Source organism: Notamacropus eugenii, chromosome 4 (assembly GCF_028372415.1).
Source record: "Notamacropus eugenii isolate mMacEug1 chromosome 4, mMacEug1.pri_v2, whole genome shotgun sequence".
Lineage (NCBI taxonomy): Eukaryota > Metazoa > Chordata > Mammalia > Diprotodontia > Macropodidae > Notamacropus > Notamacropus eugenii.
In genome coordinates, this window is record NC_092875.1 from 393,640,355 (window position 1) to 393,660,180 (window position 19,826).

The 19,826-nt window shown below is 40.0% G+C and overlaps 1 protein-coding gene and 1 pseudogene across 6 annotated transcripts in view; both read right to left on the minus strand.

Moving 5' to 3' along the window:
- Positions 1-3,450: 3,450 nt before the first annotated feature.
- Positions 3,451-6,751, minus strand: LOC140501669 (interleukin-11 receptor subunit alpha pseudogene; annotated as a pseudogene).
- A 2,122-nt stretch (positions 6,752-8,873) lies between these two features.
- Positions 8,874-19,826, minus strand: part of RNF152 (ring finger protein 152) — a 110,808-nt gene continuing 99,855 nt past the window's right edge. For all 6 annotated transcript variants that reach the window (XM_072605502.1, XM_072605504.1, XM_072605506.1 and 3 more), the window contains one exon: positions 8,874-17,656. In XM_072605502.1, the coding sequence (XP_072461603.1) occupies positions 16,879-17,496 (618 nt within the window). In that variant the 5' untranslated portion in view covers positions 17,497-17,656 and the 3' untranslated portion in view covers positions 8,874-16,878. The remainder of the gene's footprint in view (positions 17,657-19,826) is intronic.

Below are 19,826 nucleotides of genomic sequence, written 5' to 3' on the forward strand. Positions count from 1 at the left end.
TCACCACCAGTGCTGTAAATATTGCCTTGGTGATACAGTGTCTCAGTTTCCTCATCTGGGAAATAAGTAGGTTGCGCGAGATGATGAGAACTCATTTTTCTATCATTTAGAAAGGTTTTTTTTCTTAGAATAGTTTTGTAAAATAAGCTGTGTGTCATTCCCATGTTAGAGATCAGGAGATTGAGACTCAGAAAAGTATGTTAATGGTTAGTGGAAGTAGTAGGGCTCAAACTCAGGTCCCATGTCTTATAACTCCAAATTCATTGCTCTTTACACCACCTCTGAAGTCCAGTCTTGCTTTACAATTCTATCTGGGGTCTAGGCCGAGGTCTATCACAAGTTAGCTATGAGGCCACAGTCTCATCCAAATCCGTGGCCCTTTACATTTATCTCCTTAGAACTTCTGAGGTACCATAAGCCAAAAAACCTAATGCAATCTTAGACTGCATTTAAAAAGGCTTGATTTCCAGAACTAGAGAGGTGTTAGCCTTGTTGTTCAGTGTCCTGGTTAGACTACCCTCTGTTCAGTTCCAGGTGCCTCATTTTCAGGGCATTGATAAGCAAGTGTCTATCTAGGATATTAATCAGGTAGGGGGGATAATCTCAAGATTATTTGAGGATTGACTGAAAGAACTAAGGACGAATAGCCTGAAAAATAAGAGTAATACATGACACAATGATTGTGTGCAAATATTTAAAGAACTGATGCAAAAGAAGAATTAGACTTGGTAGGCAGCTAGATGACAGAGCAGATAGAGTCCTGATACGGAAACAGGAAGACGAGTTCAAATTTAGCCTCAGACACTTATTAGCTGTGTGACCCTGGTGAAATCACTTAACCTCCATCTGCCTCAGTTTCCTCATCTGTAAAATGGAGGTAATAATAACAACACCCACCTCACAGGGTTATTGCAAAGATGAAGTGAGGTAATATTTGTAAAGCAGTTTGTAACTTAAGGTGCTATAGAAATTTAAAATTATGATTTTCATTATGAATTCTGCTTAACCCTTGGGGGCAGAACTGTGAAGAGTGAGTAAAATTATGGAGAATTAGATTTGTTTGATGTTGATAAAAATTTTCTAACATAGAAACAGAACCAAATTCTCTATCCCAAAGTGAAATGGACTTACTTGGGAGGTAGTAGGGTCCCTCTCACTGAGGTTCCTTCTTACCCTAAGATCTGGAGATTATACTTTTAATTTTCTTATACATGACACAGGAAAAGGGAAAAATACCTAGATACCTAGGTAATAATAATGCTATCATTTTGCATATCATCAGAACCAATTTCCTTTCATACACAAACACTGACAGATCATGGAACTATCTACTTCTGAAAATTAAACTAAAAGCTCTCTTTTTAAAATGTTTCATTTTTCTTTTTGGATATATCCTGAGGGTCACCAAGACAAAGGAGAAACAAGTGATGATGAATAAACAATCGCACGATATCATTCGATACAACATGGCCACACATAACAATGAATGTCATCTACTGGAAAGAAAATGAATGTACAAATGAGAAGTTGTCTAAGAATAAAAATGTTCCTGGTGTATGTTTGAGAACGGTTTTGGAGACTTTGGACCTGGATTCCAACAATAGCTCTGCTACTTATTATATGCGTGACCTTGGAAGAAGTCACTTGGGTTTTCCAAGCCTGTTTCCTCATCTGTAAAACAAGAGAGTTGGAACAATTGGCCTCTCAAACCCCTTTCAGCTCTGTACCTATGATCCTATTTATCTTTTAATTTGTTTCCACACACTCCCCTCCCAAAATCCCTTTAGGCTGAATCTCAATATATCTCTATCCACATTTCTGCCAAAATAATCCTTTCCTAGTTTTCATTTCAACTCAGACTTCATGGCCCTACTCTGATATCTTTCTCTGTCTACCTCTGTCTTTCCAACATATGAGAAAAGCAAAATCTGATGACTGGGTGTCTCTTGTGATTTTCAATAGGAAGGTCTCAAATGAGACATCTATGGGGCTCAAATGGTCGGCCTTTTCTAACCAGATGGCATGTAGATAGTGGAGGGGAACAGGATGATCAAGAAGAAAAAGGCTAGATGAGGCACCAGGAGACCTGGGTTTAGCTCACATTTCTGTCTCAAGTTCAGAAAAACTTGATGTGATTTGAGAGACATCTACATAAAAGGTTATCTATTCCTGACCAAAGATATGTCCCCAGATGGCCTACCCTTAATGCTTAGAATTCCCAGGTCTGATGTTTTCTGGGAGAGGTGACAAATTAACTAGCTAAATATTAAAAGGAGTTAGTTTATCTGATTAACCCATTATCATGCAAGGAAAATATCACCTTTGCTTCAGTATTATGGGAAATAATTTCTGGACAGATTAAGTGTTCTGGTCCAGCTCTGCCATCAATTCAGTGAATGAACTTTGGCAAATTATATAACTTCTCTAGGTCTTTTTTTTTTTTTTTTGACTGGTCAGAGAGGCTATATTTTGTCACAGGAACATAAAGGGAAGAAATTGAGTCCTACCTGCCTGAGGGTCCCCCCTCCCCTCTTCCCCCACTGAAGAGGTGATAAAGAGGAGTTCTAGGGAATGAAACAGAACTTCCCCACCCTGACCCAGAGGAGGGGGTGGATCCTCCAAGAATGCCTCCTCCAGTCAGACTTTAGATACAGGGGAACTCCACGCCTCCTCCAAACCTGTTCCACTTAAAAGGGTCAGCCCCAAGAAGTGTGTTCATTCAGAGGTTCCCTACACAACCTAAACTCATTAGAAGCAACATGAAGGGAATGGAGATAACCCTAATTTTGACCTTGCTGGTCCTTAACTTGAGCCCCAGGAGAGGTGAGATGAGTGATCTGGGTAAAGACAGAGAGGTGAGGGAGGACGGTTTGAAAATATGTTGGGAGGGAAACGGTCCTCTTAGAAGTGGGTGGTGGTGATGGGGTTTAGCTTGTCAAATTGTCTTTTAGGTTGTCAAGTTCAAGTATTGTCTGTTAGTCTCTTAGACTGTAGGAAGAGGTCCCTCAGACTGGTGGGGAGGGAGGTTCTCAGCTGTTAAGACTGGAAGGATGCAGCTTCTTGGGTTTAGGGTATCCAGTCCCCCTAAGATCATGTTTCTATTCTTCCTTTACCTCCCTCAGCAGTACCCATAGACCCCAGCATTTCATGCTGTACCCAAGTCTATCAAAGACCATCCCCTGTAAACTCTTTCGGAATGTCATCCGGGTAGAAATACAAGAGGTCAATGGCGACTGTCATATACAGGCTTATGTGTGAGTCCAAGTCAGATCCTGACCCATGATTTTACCTCACTCAGTCCCCTCCTTGTCCTCTCCCAACTAATCCCTTATCCTGTCCCTTCAGGCTGCACCGAAAAAATGGACAACCTGTTTGTGTTCACCGAGAGAACCCTTCTCTAATTCGGTGGTTGTCCTGGAAGCAGAAGAATCCTCCCTAACCCCCAACCCCATTCCCACTCCCATATCCTCCAGTCTCCTGTGAGAACTGAAACATTTCAGTTCAGGTGTTTTTCCTCAAGAACCCAACCCCATCCATTGTCTGACCCTCTGGGGGTGGGATGGGTGAACAGTCATTTCCTTAGAGGTTAAAGCAAATGAACTTAATGCTGAGCTCTGCACAGGAACCAGAAATTCAGCCCTGGGGACCAGACCTGGTGAAAAGCATTCTCCCACGCATTGCCTTCAGGTAATTCTCTTCCCCGAATAAAGATGAGCTGGACAGAAGCCTCTGGTAACTCAAAACATCAGAGACAGAAACTGGGATGAGATGGGGAAAAAGTAGGAAATCACTTTCTCCAGGGGGCGCCAACAGCTTCAGAAGAGTTTATGCCAAGGGTATGACAAAGACCTAATTCCCTTTATTCACATAGATACCTGGCAACAATACCCTATCAATCTCCAAGCTTCCTCTCCCACCAACATCCATTGGTGCCTACATACCAACACAGAGCTAGGAGGCTGACAACCACAGATGTGTTACCCACTTGACTCATACCTGGGTCCTACACATAGACACACACACACATGGATATTTCCCACATGTACATACAAACACACTTCACCTTGCCTTGGGTGTATTTCCATATATGTTCCGTATGGCCCCAGATGTTTGGGAGGGAAATCTGTTCCCCTCACTCAGAGCCAGGGGTGTGGGGTGGGAAAGGAAGGATATTGCATGAGCCCCCGTGACCAAGGAGTTGCTCATCCACCCACTGAATAGCAAATATTAGGGATATTGTAAGTCCTACAAAAAAAATGGACCCTAAACAATAGCCCCTCAAGTCGGTGGAGTTGGAGGGGAGTCAACTGTCCTTCCAGAAACTCTGGCTGCCTTTCCACACTGGTGCTGACTGTAAAGATCCTACCAGGAATGAGATACTCCAAAGTTCACTACAGGATCTGAGCCACTATAAGGAAGCAGAAAAGGGAAATAATTTTCAGGAAGGGTCTCTGAAGGCACCCTTGGCCTATCTTTGGACTCTCTGGCCACATTCCCAGATGTTTCCGAAGAAGATCCAAGCAGGCATGGTCTTCACCTGCACCATAGATGCCAAGAATCCAGGCTTTGGGGCAGCCCCTTTTCTGTTTCCTCTCAGCCTTAGCCAGAGCAGCAGTGCCAGGGCCCCAGCAGCCAGACCCACAAAAGAGAAGACACCCAGAGATGCTACCACAGCCACCTGCTCCAGGGGATCCCTGTGGTCTGGATGGTGGAGGGAGAACCCACATAAGAAGCAGCTTGACCCCACCTCCTCAGCAGGTGGAGGCCCTATTAATGGCTGAGAGTCGGGCTGCAGAGAGGGCCTAGGCAGAATTTGTCTCTCTGCCTTCATCTCAGTCTGTGTCTGCACCTGCGTCTGTGTCTGCATCTCTGTTTCCAAGGGCCTCTCACTAGGTCTGGTGCTTGGGTCCAAGGCAGCCGATGCAGGACTCTGGGTCCCCCAGGCCTCGTCGCTCCAGTCGCTCCAGTCGCTCCAGGTACCAGCATCAAGGAAGTCACGAGCACTAACTCGCACCACATGGGGCAGCCCAGCCACGGCATCAGTGATTACCTCCTCCAGCCCAGCCGGCTCCACCATAGACCAGGTCAGGTGGCGCACAGGACGGTATTGCAGTCGGAACTTGAGCAGAAAGTGGGGTTGGAGGGGCCAGGAGTTTGGATAGGCCCAGCGGACCAGGAGGTGGCGGGGAGCGCCAGGAATTGGTTCCACTTGAAGTCCCTGGGGTGGGTCTGGTCTTAAGATACTCTGCATGCTCACATCCAGTAGACGAGCACTGGCCCCCAAGGGGTTCACCTCAGTCACACTGATCCGATATTGGCTCCAGAACTCTGAGCCATGGACCACACAGCGGGTAGCCCCAGGAAGTTCTGGTAAGCATAACCGGGGATCTGCAGGCAGGGTTGGCCTTCCTCTTTCTGTTCCAAGGATGCTTTTCTTCCCGCTGGGGCTCCAGGAGCAGGAGAAATTCTCATAGTCTGATGCCCGGCAGGAAACCATGGGACGAGATGGGGGGGTAGCCTAGTTGGAGCGTCACAGAGCCTTTGGTCCCCCCATCCTGGGCCTGACAGATGTAAGTGCCCTCGTCTTTGCGATCTGCCTGCTCCAGGACCAATTCCCGTTGTCCCAACCCTAACTCTGACCTCGCTGTCTCCAGGAGTGCGTGGCCATCAGCCCGGTGACAGGAAACCGGTGTCCCGGGAGTCACTGCTGGACACAAGAGTACAATGGTCTCTCCAAGCTGCCTGTACTGGACCCCTGGGGGACCCCAGGCCTCAGGACCAGTGGAAGAAACGGACACTAGGGCTGCAGCCACAATCACCAGGACTCTGCCCAGCACACAGCAACTGCTGCTCATCTTACTCGGGGCGCCGCCAGCCTGCCTGCTCTCTGCCGGCTCCACGGCCTCCGGCCCCCCACCCCCCAGGGCGGAGCGGGGCCGGCTCTCCTCTAGGTCTTCTTTAATCTATGAAATGATATTTTTGGTCATCTCTAAAGTTCCTTCTTATTCTACAGTTTTATGAAAATACATAAGGGAGGGTTTAATTGTAACATGGGGAGATTTGGAGTTCAGATGAGATGACACTGTATATAATGGAGTGTGTGGAGGGGGTTGAGGGGAGGGGTGCACAAAACCCCAAACAACTAGAAACCTAAGGAGGCAGCTAGATGGCTCAGTGGATAGAGTGCTGCCTAGAGTCAAAAACGAACTGAATTCAAATATGGCCTCAGAAGCTTCCTAGCTCTGTGATCCTGGGCAAGTCACTTAACTTCCATTTGCCTTAATCCACTGGCGACACATCAGTGTCGTTGCCAAAAATCCCAATGGACCCTATTAGCATGCTACGTATGGTCCATGGGATCATGAAGGGTCAGATAGAACTGTATGACTGAACAATAATCTAAGGAAAAATAGGTATAAAAAGTGAGGCAGCCTAGAAGGGCACTGAATAACAATAACATTTATATTCTTTTGAAAATTTTCAAATTATTTTAGGTATGTTAGAAAAGAGCTGGTGCAGTACATAGCCTCCAAGTCAGGTTCAAAACCTGACACGTTAGTTTTGTGTTCTAGGCAAGTCACTTAACGTCTTAGAGGCCAGGCAAAACACTAAGATTGTAAATTGAAAAGTAGTTGCTGGTTTGCATTGTAGAAAGTTCCCTCACTGCTACAGGTTCAAATCTCCTTTAAACCTTGGAATGAGCCTGAGATCAGGAGTATAGGTATTATTATCCCTATTTTTGCAGATGAGAAAACTGAAGCTCAGAATGGTTTAAGTAACTTACACAGAATCTTCCTTCCTTCCTTCCTTCCTTCCTTCCTTCCTTCCTTCCTTCCTTCCTTCCTTCCTTCCCTTCCTTCTCTATGCTTTGTCCACATACAGTATCACACCCTAACCTACAGGTGCTCTGCCCTAAGGGAATGTAAATTTTAATCTCTGAAACTTTTTTTTCTTCTTAAAGACTTGCCTTAACCCCAAAACACCCAGGCTCTTATAGATTGGCTAACAATGCGTCTCAGGCCAATCCTTCCTAGGTCATAGTTTGGGCCCAGATTGGCTCAGAAGGAATGTACATAGTTTCTCTTTTAGCCAGAAACCCTGAGGATCTTCCCCTCTGAGACTTTTTTTTTTTTACTAGAAAAATGTATTAAGAAAATAGTTTACTGGCAGCTGGACAGGCTCCTCCTCTCAGAATTTGGTCAAGTTACTGAAAATAAGTGTGTAAGGGGAGGAGGTTAACTGGGTGAAAAAGACATATTAACAAGCCTAATGGAAGTAAAGGGACCAGATCAGGAAACATCCACAATGTTTCTCTCTCCTTCACCAACTACCATCACTTCCCACCTACATCCATATCCTGACTACAGATGCCTCCACTCTCCCAGTAGGGCCACAAGATTAGCAAGGCTGGACCAGGATGATGGCAAAAGCATGACTCTGCTCCTTCTGCCTCTTTACACTTGAAGCAGGCAAAGCTGTACCCTTGGAGTGCTACAGCAATTACTAAAGTGGGCAATGGTGAATGTAGTACAAAGTACTGCATTTGCAGTCAGATAACCTGAGTTCAAATCCCAGCCCCATTAAGTCACAACTTCTTTAGGTCTATTTCCTCATCTATAAAATAAGGGATTAGACTAGACCTCTAAGGTTCTTTTCTAATTTTAATCATATAAATTTATTATCTTTATTTCAATACCACAAATGCTTCATCCCCTTTGGTTCCACCATATTTCTTTTCACAACAGTTGTTCTTAACCTGGGGTTATGAACTTCTAAAAGAGTAAACAGATAATTATTTTAATGATTGATTTCCTTTGTAATTTAAGAACATTATTCTGGGAATAAGTTTGTTTTCCCCAACTGTTCCCAACAGTCCATGACTTAAAGGGTTAAGACCCCTTGTATTACAAAGTCCATGGTGCCTTTGCCCAAGCCAGTGGATCTTGCCTAAAAGCTTATCTTTCAGTTTCTATCCTCTCTTTACCCCAATCCATCCCATTATTTTGAATTAGCTTTCTACGCAGCTGTTTAATTGTGTTGATGGAAGATCTCAAGTATGGTCAAATAAGCCTAGCAATAGTTGGGGACACTTTTTTTCCCTCCCCACTTTAAGGCTAGATTATCTCATGTTGGAAATTTTTTATATATGTGCAAAATAATCATTTAACCTTTTAAAGAAAAGAAATAACATCTATCAAGCCCCATTTAGTGGTATGGAATGATAGTTGTATCCTCGACTGCTAAATCTGTGGGAATTTTTTAATTACCAGAAAAAGTCAATATTTACTCCCTTCAGCACACACCTGTCACATTATTCAGAGGGGCTGGGTTTGAATCTCCTCCAGCTTCTGCCACCTTAGGCAAGTCCTTCAAATTCTCAAGATCACATGTTCTTTATCTGTATAATGAGGAGGTTGGATGATCTCTGAATCCCAATCTTCTTCCCAAGTGACCCAAGTTTTTTTGAAAGAGTCTGAAAATATTTGTCTTCTGAACTTAGCACTTTACCATGACCAGCTCATGCTATACCTGAATGAACTGAGGTTCAAATGGAGGTGCACTCAGTAGGGTTCCCACCGAGGACCAGAGCAGAAGACCTTTTGCATAATTTCTAAAAACATCAGTCAGGGATATTGTCAAAATTCAAATCTCAGCAACATGTTTCACATCCGGACTTTACAAAACCCATAAAGAATGCTTTCTTTGGCCTTTCTGGGGGCCACTTGAAAGTCAGATTCACTCTCCAAAAGCCTGGCTCAAAAACTACGTTTTGCATTTTTTTCTATCCAAGCCTATCAAAATTTTTAGTGTAACTAATGAATAAAAATTCCAGCCAATTTTTTCTTCTTTTGGAAAAAAAAACTACCAGCCTATTTGAAATCATTTGAAGAATTTTAATCTTAACAAATGTTTACAGTTGTCATAAAATCAACATTACCACATATACAAAGGACAAGACATCAGTCCGGCATACAAAAATACCATATATTAAAATAGGGATCAGTGGAAGAAAAAAAACACAGGACTTTCGAAGACACCATCTATGACAGAAAAAGCAAGCAAAGAATGCTTTTAAGACATTCAGATTTATAAACAGCAGCTTCATACCCCCTTTACAAAGTCAATATTTGGCAACATTTGGACAATATTTCTACATGGCCCGGCAGCTCATATATCTTTAGGGCTACTTAGCCCTTTAAAGAAAAGCTTCTAAAATAAATTATCCACATTATTGCAAGTGAAACATGTCACAGACTTGAGTTAACAGCCTCTGAACAATATTAATCTAAGCTTTTTGACTGGAATATTATCAACTGGAGAAAGCTAGAGAAAACTAGGGAATCTACAAATGGAATAATGAGACTTAGGGTGGAAGTTTGTGTGGCCTTGAACTGGAACCAACTTCACACCTGTATATGGCAAATAAACAAAATACATACAAGTAGCAGTGAATACGTGAAACAAGGAGAAAAAGAAGTAGAACCTTCAGAAGTTAAAAAGTAAATGCAAATCCAAATGCAATTATCTCTCAGCTTATATATCCAAAGGAACATGTAATAAGCAGTCCAAAGGATGTTGGGGTTTGTCTGTATTTTTCAGTACAATTTGCCTTGGTCATTTGTCTAAAACTGCCAGGGTATTAGCAACCTAAGGATAGAATATCTCTACAAGAGGGGCTCAAATTGACTCCCTTTCTGATTACTAGAATAACTCAAATTCTCTCAGTCTGACCATAGTTAGCACATTCTGAACATGCTGTTCATTTTCAAGCTACTTAAGATCCTGGTTGAAACAAGAGGGCTGTTGAAAAGAAGCTTGTGTCCTGTCTAGTTCATTACTGGTTTTTCTGTTTTCCACAACTGAGTTTTGCTAGCCATCTTAGAATCTAGCTACAACTTTTGTTTTAGTCATCACTACTAGACTAACTGACTTTCCTTCTCCAAGTGTGTCTTTCCCACACACACTGACATTTGTCAAACTATATCCAAACTATAACCAAAAAATCCCTCAAAGAATATTGAAAGCACAACAGAAGGGTAGTATCACCATGTTAAATCTTGCTAATAATAGCATAGATAGCATCAAACAGATCTCATTGAAGAGGCACCAGCCTTTCTGATCTGCTTTACCTTCCATTCCACTCTTTTCTCCACTGATAGTATCTACTGCTGATACTTATGGATCGTCTGACTGTAAACTTCAAACCAAACCAAACCAAAAAGTGGGAGACCCTTTGAAAACAGCCTAGAATACCACAATAGCCCATATCCCTACACATGAGTAAATCTACTATTTTTTCTATTAGATTTCTAAATAGAATTTCTAATAGATTTCTAAATCTATTTCTAACTTGGATCACTATTTCTGTAGCTTATCATAATGTGTTTCAGGGCAATGACCTATTGGAGAGAGGTTTGGCAAAAGGGGGCCTAAGCTCATAACCTCCTTAAGAATATGAAGAAAAAAATCACTGTAGCAAAACTTGAATATTATGCCTGGTATATATTGCAAAGTGATTGCCCATGAGATATAATAATTAGTACCACTAACAATACTTTTGATTTCAAGAATACAATATTATCCAGAGAGCTCAGGACCCACTTTACCATCATGATGTTTTTTTCATGAAAACACAACACAAAAGGGCAAACCCTGAAATGTTTTATAAAACAGTGGCCTTTATATGGGAGATAAACTTTAAAAGATCAGTCATACTTCAGGAGTTCAAAAGCCATGTGCTCCCATCTTTATTGAAAAGCCCCCAAATTAACAAGCCATTTGGGAGGCAATGGATTAAATCTCAAAAATAGTTATACTCTGCATTGATCGATGGCTGCCGTGCCAAAAACATATACAACATGACCAAAATCTCCACAAACATGTAATAGATGTGTTTTTATTACATACCCAGTCCCTGCAATTGGTGAGTCAATAATGTAGCACATGATAATGGGCTAACAAGTTATCTATACATCCAGATTCATTGAAGTACATACCACATTTTCATCAGAATTTTACACATAATTGGTAGCACATGACTTAAAACTTTTATGTTGATGTAATTTATAGCTTTCACAGTACATGGAACTAAGTATAAACATGTATTCTGATGCTTGGCTATGTCAAAAAAAATCTTTCATTTTCATTAACATACTCCCCCAAAATGTTTTGAGATTTAAAAAAAAAATGTAAGAGCATGACTGTCGATGTATATCCTTAAAAGTACACAACCTCATTACTTCTTAAACTAAATAATAAGCCTCATTTTACTTTTGTCTTTCAAGTGTAAAATTCTGATTAGATTAAGGGCACTGATGAAAAGGGCAACCAGTAGCCACTAACTATTACAAACAGGTAACCCATCATACATTTGCCCACTTTGTTCAAGAATCAAAGATCAACTGGTTTGTTCCATCTATTTATAGTTTGTCCTCCCATTAGAGCTTCTAGAGGATGGGGGCTGTTTTGTTCTTGTGTCTGTATTCTTGGCACTTAACATAGCACCTGGAACACAATAGATGCTTAACAAAAGCTATTTTTGAATTTCATCATTCAAAGCAGTTCAAGCTCCAATCTAGTGAAATTTACTACTGGAAAGAAAGGATTTGGTAAGAAACACAAGGTGGGGTTGGAGGAGGCATGGATAAAGGGAAAGAGAAAGGAGTGGTGACTGCTTAATGAGCAAGTGATAATTAACTCTGTTCTTGTATTGTTGCTAATAAAAGATAAACCAAACAGTAACAAAAAAACAAAACAAATATTTAATGAAAAGGGGGGAGGTGGCCTTTATCTGTTATTCTCAGAAATATATTTCTAAATATCATTGTTCATTAGAAACACCAAGTGTTTGTTCAAATAAATTGTTCAAGTGAAATGACAAATAAATTCTGTCAGTTCCTAACACTAATTAACTATATGACTTTAAAACAAGTGATTTAACTTCTGTAAATTGACTTGGTTGAAGTTGGAGTGGATATTCTTTAAGGTGTTAAAGCTATAAAATACTGAGACTATTATTTATACACACTTTTTATATACCTTTGTGAAGCTAATGCCCCACTTAAATATTAACAAAATCAGCATCTGTTCTGTACAATTCAAAAGGAAACCACGAGAGGAAGTCAATTCCTACTAGAGGACTTAGACAAGTCTTGCCCTTCTCTTCTGAAAAATAAATCACAGGAAAAAAGAAAACTCAGTTCAAAGGGGAAAAAAATCAAATGCTTAGAATTTTTATTCTATTTCAGGTAGTAAAAATATTAAACATTTTTTACATATTGTTACTCTGAAATAGGCTGTGAAGTGGAGTAGGGAAAATACCCTTTAAAGATACATGAGACCTAGAATTATTGCACATGATAGCCTTTCTGGGGAAGGGGTTGGGAGAAGAGGTTGGTCTTCATATAGGGATGAATAAAATGACACATCAATCCTTGTCTTCTGATCTAATTACCATCATCCCTGGACTGTTTGATTTTGTCCTTTGTTACAATTTTTCTATAGTAAAGTTTTGTTGTTTGTAAATCAGATGACCTCCTTAGGTAGAATCTTATGAAAATGAAGTAAAGAATTTATTAGTTAACCAAATGGGAATGTAAAATGGGAATTTACAAATCCTAAGTTCTTTCAGAAAGAAATGAAATAAAAATTTGAATAAAGTCCCCTACTTAGTCCTCTCTTTAAAATGCAAAATAGTATTTCTGTTTCAGTTTGGCATCTGAAAATTTATGTATACATATACACCTACATACAAATATACACAGGCAACCCCAGCACAACCACATCTAGCTGGTAGGTTTAAAAGGATAATCAACACAACTAAAGATCTTTTCTATTAAAACACTGCAGGAAATGTTAACTCTTGAATTCTCATACAGACTAGAGTTAAATGCATCTTATTAGAACATCAAAGCACCTAGAAGTGGGGAGAGGGGAGAAAAGAGAGATGAGCAGGTCATCTCACTCATCCCTTAGACGTGAATCTGGGGGCCACAAAATTCGGAAACTACTTCACATCATATACCATGCACAGCTGGTAAGCCAAAACATTTTAGAGCTATTGCCTGGTAACAATAGATTTAGCAAAGGGAGATACCGCCTATTTGTCTAATAAGTCTTGTTACACTGTGGCTCAAAAATCCCACTTGTGGAGGCGTGTTAGACATTCAAAGCTTGTTTTATCATTTTTTGGATACAAACTAATAACCACAGAGGAGACATCAGTGGACCTTCACCCTTAAATACTTTGATTTAAAGTCCATGGATAGCCCCAAGAGGAAAATAAGTGGGATTTTCAACTACATATTACCCAGTCTTTAACAAGGACAAGGCCTCATAGCTCAGTCTCAAAAGTGCAACTGCTTAAATAATGCCAACATGACTAACCAGCACATGATTACAGCTCCTGCTGTGACCTATGATTTAAATCAACCTCAAGTTTAATTTTGTAGTTTTTCATTTTGTTTATAGAAACCTAAATATCTAGCCATCTGGCATTAGTGTTTTGACACAGAAAACTCTATCATCACAATTCGTGCCTTCTACAATTGGCCATATCTACCATTATTTTAAAAAAAAAATGCTGTGGATTTTTTTCAAAGAAAGTTTTACTCTTGAATTGAGTGTTCTTTTGCTAATACTGTATTCATATCGAGTGAGGTTTACTGATAAAGAACAAACTTCATGCTCTTGATTGTTGAATATTTACAAAAACACCTATAGTCCTTTACCTATCATTTAAATATTATAAAAATGGCTAGTAAGCAATTTTAAAACCTTGCATTTCAGAATCACGACATTCGACAGTTTTCTTTCAGTTCACTCATATATCACCAAATAAACCCTCTTCTGTCTCCCAGAGAGGAATAAGCTAAAAATAAACACATAAATCTACCTAAACCAAACAGAGAACAGCTGGTGAGTAAGTGGATATGCATTACCACTGACATCAAGATGGTACCAACAGAAACCCAGGAAAGCCCACCTATGGAAAAATAGGCAGATGAATATAGAAATAAGCACTGTCTCCTTCTCTTTTGTTGTGCAACGAAAGGAGTGAAAAGGACCAGAGTCAGACCCGAGTTCTCTTTCTGACTCTGTGTGAAATGATTTCACACCTTTCTGGGTCTCAGTTTTCTCAGTTGTAAAATAAGGAGTTGGGAATAAATGATTTCTGTGATCCCTACATTCAATTCTTCTGCATCCATTTAAATTTGTATTTGAAATGAGAAATTGAATTGGTGTGAGGATCTCTGTGTATGTAAATCTTGTCTTTTAGTCAGCTAATATGGGGAGTAGAAAGTGCAGCAGTATTAGATACATCAATGGTAAATATCACAGCATAAGTTAACTCAAATACAGAAGGTTAAAATGAATTTCTGTAGGCCCCTTAGCTTTTTTTTAAACACCTGGCTATTCACAAATGAAAATGAATGATACACAGGTACACTAATAACTTCAGGCAGAATTCACTTAAAAAATTCAACAGTACTAAGAATTTTTTTTAGTCTCAATTTTTCAAAGTTGAATTAAGTAGCAAGACCAATAATCTATCACAGACTGAATTAGTTTCACACTGTTAAGTGCAAAGTCAGAATTAGACTGTTAAGTATAACTTTCTTGAATAATTTTTATTGCTGGGTCTCATACTAAGAAACACAGAACATTCTAGGTTAAAGTATAGGTTAAAGCCTAAAATAACCTACTTCATATAAGGGGAGTACTAGATCATATGTTATACTACAAGGTAGTCCATTTCTACATACTGTACACAAACACATTTAGTCTCCAACATTTACAAAAATATGGCATAGCTTAAAATAAGTGTGTAAAGATCTTTTGAAATGCAACATTTAAAAATGCATTTTCCAATTTGTTTATGCAATAGAAACAAGCAAATGTCTAGGTTAGAAATTTAGGTCAGACATGCATCACAGCATCCTGGTAGAGTATGAGAAATTGACACTAACCCAATAGTATACTGCGTTACATAATATAGGGTAGTATTGAGCTAATATGATACCTAAATTATTAATACCAAATAATTCCCAGATTATTTGTTGCATAATGACCAATGAGTTATACAATATAGCATTTTAACCTAATTTTTGTCTTTCCAAATGAATTTCCTAAATATCTCATGAAAAAGAATTGGACAGATTCAGCAATCCTAAAACTGCATTGTTAAGTAGACATCGATACTAAAATAGTCACACTAATTTCCCCTAATATTATCCTTATTGTGTTATTCCAATGCCTTATATCAGATAAGCTCCACTGCACTGTATATACAGTTTTACTGTGAGGAGAGATAATACCTAAATAACTAAATACAAAAGATAAATTTGTTTCCTAATTTTTCAAACTACATTTCCAAATGTGGTTATTAGGGACCTGCCTGTCAGTTTCTATTTCTCCTCATTTTCCTTAGTTCAATGGAACTTGAAGAGAGAGACTCACAAGTTAAGTCCTATTCACATGTTATTTGATTTACCAAACTCACATAAAATTAGAATTGTCAAGCCCACAGGTTTGTTGGGGGTTTTTTGCTAAGAAAAAAATGGCACTGGACAGAGATCCATCATTAATTATTAGTTCTTCCTTCACAGGACCATGTGAGATGATATACAGTGAATTTTGTCATTTCAAACAGGAATGTATGAAGCTAAAAATTAGCTTACTACTTTTCTCAACATGAAGATGCTTTCCTCCATACTGACACTCCTCTATTTTTTGTACCAACAATTAAAAAAAATATATATGATTCCAAGTGGTTTTGTCGTCTTGTCAACATCATCTTCCAAATGTGTAGATATCCATAAGCCCAGATCTATCATCAACTGAACACACCCATCAGCATTTAATATTCAGAGAAAAAAATGAAAAGATCACTTCCAGTTTTTGCCATATCTCCAACCCCAAACTCAAATACAGGAGAAGAGGATAAAGGTGACATATGGGTACTTCTTCATAGAAAGGATTCTGTTTGCCCACGATGTAACTTCTTGAAAAATTTCCCTCATGTCCATAAAGGTCTAGTATCCCAAATACTTCCTGAAAGGATTTTAAAACCTGAGGTAAATAAAACACACACATATTTACACTTCTGATTCTTGTTTTGCAAAATGGCTTGAGAGGAAAAAAAATATGCAAATTTTCTGCAGCAATAAATCTTTCCTTCCTTGCTATTTGTTTTATTGCTTCTCTGTAGGTTTCTGCACTTTAACAAACATATAACTAACAACAGGTAAAGACAAAAGGATAGTGCATGACAAACACATCACACATGAAACACTCCCCCGCCCCCCCCAAATATTTGCTCTGAAAAACTATAGTCCATTTAACTTATTTTAATTTAGGTGCAATTCCAAAGGTATAAAAATGCCTTATCAACTAAATCAAGACTGAGTTCTTGCTTTAAACAGTTTCCATCTTGTTTAAAAAAAAGGAAACCAGCATTGCATACCTGTTACACTGATTCTCATGTTTAATTCTACTTCTATACATAGCATTTTGATTTTAGTCTACTGCATTTAGAGATCACATCATATATACGTGTACAGTATAACATCTAGGTAGAATATGTTTTAACATGATAAAATCATAAATTACAGTTCATTTAATAAATTATTATGGTGATGCATGCAATCTCCTTCCAAGCTGTGACCATCACTCAGTACAGTTTCCTCTTTATCTTGTTCAGAGGTCCTGCACTCTGCCTTTCGGGTCTATCTTCAGATAATTAAGTGGCTTGCTCAGTGCCCAGTGCCCTGCACCAATTGGTCAGTGTTGTCGTTTACAACTCACTATGATCCCATCACCAATACCTTCTCAACCCCTAAGTTGGCACACATGTGGAATTTCACTCTGTGGCCTTCCTCAGCCACAGGAGATCACAGTGAAGCGCTTAGAAATGCAAGACATGTTGTGGAGAACGATGCCCAGTAGGAAGACTAGGACGCAGGCCACCAAGATCACAGTGCAAACCCCTGACCAGGTGGAACTTTTCACCACGCCCCTCCTGTCTTGCTCCTCCTCCACCACCGCATCTTGGGGAATCCCCCCCTGCAGAGGCTGCTGTTCTGTGGGGATCGTCACCACAGTGACAGATTTTTGCTGGCTGCCTGGCAACAGGCGGCAACCAATGTCTCCCGGCAATAACGCTCGCTCCTTGGAGATGGGTAAGGGTAGCATGTAACACCCATTGCTAGGAAGTTTGATGAAGACAGGAGTGTGCTCTGAAGTGTGAGGGATTGCAATCACTGCCAGCACTTCGGGATCATCAGGTAGTTGGGAGATGGAGAACCCTGGGGGAAGCTTCGTGATACCCCGGCACCAGGGGCATCTCAGGTCCTTCTGGCTTGTCCTCATTTGCTGGAGGCAAACTGAACAGCAGGTATGTTTGCAGTCTAACAACTTGGGCCTCCTTCGGGGACTGTAATAATTGAAACAAATCTGACATTCCAGCAAAGAATCTTGAGAAAGGGTTTCCATCATCACCTCAGGGCAGGGAGGGGCAGGTTCTGGACCTCCGGGTTTAGTCCACAATCTGAAAGCAGGGTGGAGCTCTGCTCAGGATCCGCTCCTTTTCTTGGTATCCTTCCTATGCAGGAAAGTGACCAGGAAGTTCATAGGCATCTAGCACACTTGGTCATGCCTGAAGGAAATACAAAACACAAATAAGTTAATTGAAGAAGTCCACCCTAACTCAGGAAAAGAATGGTGTCTGCACATGTTTATACAGGCCCTATTTCAAACCACCTGACAATTCTTTTTTTTCATCCAGAAATATAAAATGAGAGATTTATAGCAGTCACACACCTCCCTCCACCTTCCACGCTCAGAAAATCACTAGCTGTTTTCAATCTTAACCTTTTTGCCATAAAACCTTCAAAATCGTAAATCTAAATTAAGTCTTGACAAGGAGTAAGGATCCTAAAAGAGTTTCTACCCATAAGACTGTGGACTGCCCAGCATGTATGGAAGGTAATGCTGATGAAAGCTGCATGTATATACCAACCAATCCTATGCTCCAAATACGTTTCCAAGGAAAATGAGATTCTTTTTTTAAAGAAACAAACATTTCAGTCACCTCCCTTAGGTCCCTTAGCTTCCTCAAGGAATGAACTTTTTTTTTTCTTGACATTTCTACATTTTTAGAGGAATGTGAGTTCCCTTTCCTGCTAGGACAAACCCTAGAGACATAAAATAATTGAAAACATTTCCTTAATTCTTTCACTGTGTAAATTCATCTATATTTTTATCTTTTTTGTTTTCCTTGTCTCTCTTGGCTCCAATAACAATAACATTCATTTAGAACTTTGAAGTTTACACAGTATTTTATATACCTCTTATCTGAGCCTCATAACAATTTTGAGGAAGGCAGTATTTGCATTATTATCCCCATTTTACAGGTGAGGAAACTAAAGATGAAAAAAAACCAAAGGTTTGTGCTGCCATATTAAGTGCCTGAGTATGAGATGGTGGATGTGCAAAGACTCCTAAAACCCAATTTTTCTCTGACCTCTGTGACCCTGTCACACCAACACTGCTTTCATCCTCTCCATCAACCAACAAATGTTCACTAAGCACCTATGTGTAAGCTTCTGTGTCAGACACCAGGATTAGAGACAAAACTAAAACAGTTCTAACCTCAGAGAGCTTATGCTCTATCAAAACAACATGTACACACAAATATATATGTGTGTGTGTGTGTGTGTGTGTGTGCCCATATACACACATATATGTAAATGTAAAGAAAATGTGGGGGTGAAGGAAAGGACTACCAATTGGAGTGGGAGAGGTTGTTGCAAAAGATGTGATATTGAACTGAGCTTTGAAGAACTAAGTGGTGAGGGGGAATTGCACTCAGGGATACAATGGGAAATCACTTGTGTAAAGGGCAAGACAGTGGAGACGAAAGGTCAAGAACGAAAAGGAGCAGGCAACATGGTATATAATCCAGCGAGCAAACAATATTTCTTAAGGGCTTATGTGCCAGGACAGTGAAAAGAGTGCTGGCTTTTGAATCAAGAGGATCTGGGGTTCAGATCCTGACTCTGTTGCTTTCTATTCATGTGACCCTGAGAGCGGGTCTCAACCTCCCAGGGTCTCAGTTTCCTCATCTACAGGATAAGGAGGTTAGATTAGACATCTTCTAAGGTTCTCTCCAGCGCTGGATCTCTGACGTGAGTTATGACTGAGTTTGAGTACATGCATGAAGGGGAATAATTAATATATAACATACCTAGAAAGATAGGCTGGGGCCAGATTGCAAAAGACTTAAAATGCCAAATACAGGAAGGAATCTGAATTTGACCTTAAGTCACTGGTTTTTAAAACAATGATTCTGCGAAATGACATGGGCAGGTCTATGCTTTAGGAATAGCACTTTCGCTGCTATATGGAAAATTATTGCAAGAGGAAGAGACTTGAGACAGGGAGGCCAAATAGGGGTTAAAGTTCAAGCAAGAGGTAATGATGACCTCAATTAAATGACTGGCTAGAGAGAAGGGAATGAATGTTTGATATGTTGCAGAGGTAGAGTCAACGGGACTTTGCAACTGACTGAATGTGAAGGGTAAGATATGGTGAGGAACCAATTATAATTCTAAGATTGCAAACCAAGATGATTGGAAGACACTGAGGTAGCAAACTTGAATGACTAGAAGTATAGAGGCACTTCTCACAAAAATAAGGAAAATTAGGAGGAGTGGTAGAGAGGAAGATAATGACATGTGTTGGGCAGTTTGAGATGTCTGTAGGACAGTGTTGGTGATTTTCCCTCATAAATGCCTTTCCTAGATTTTGATCACTTTCAATAACTT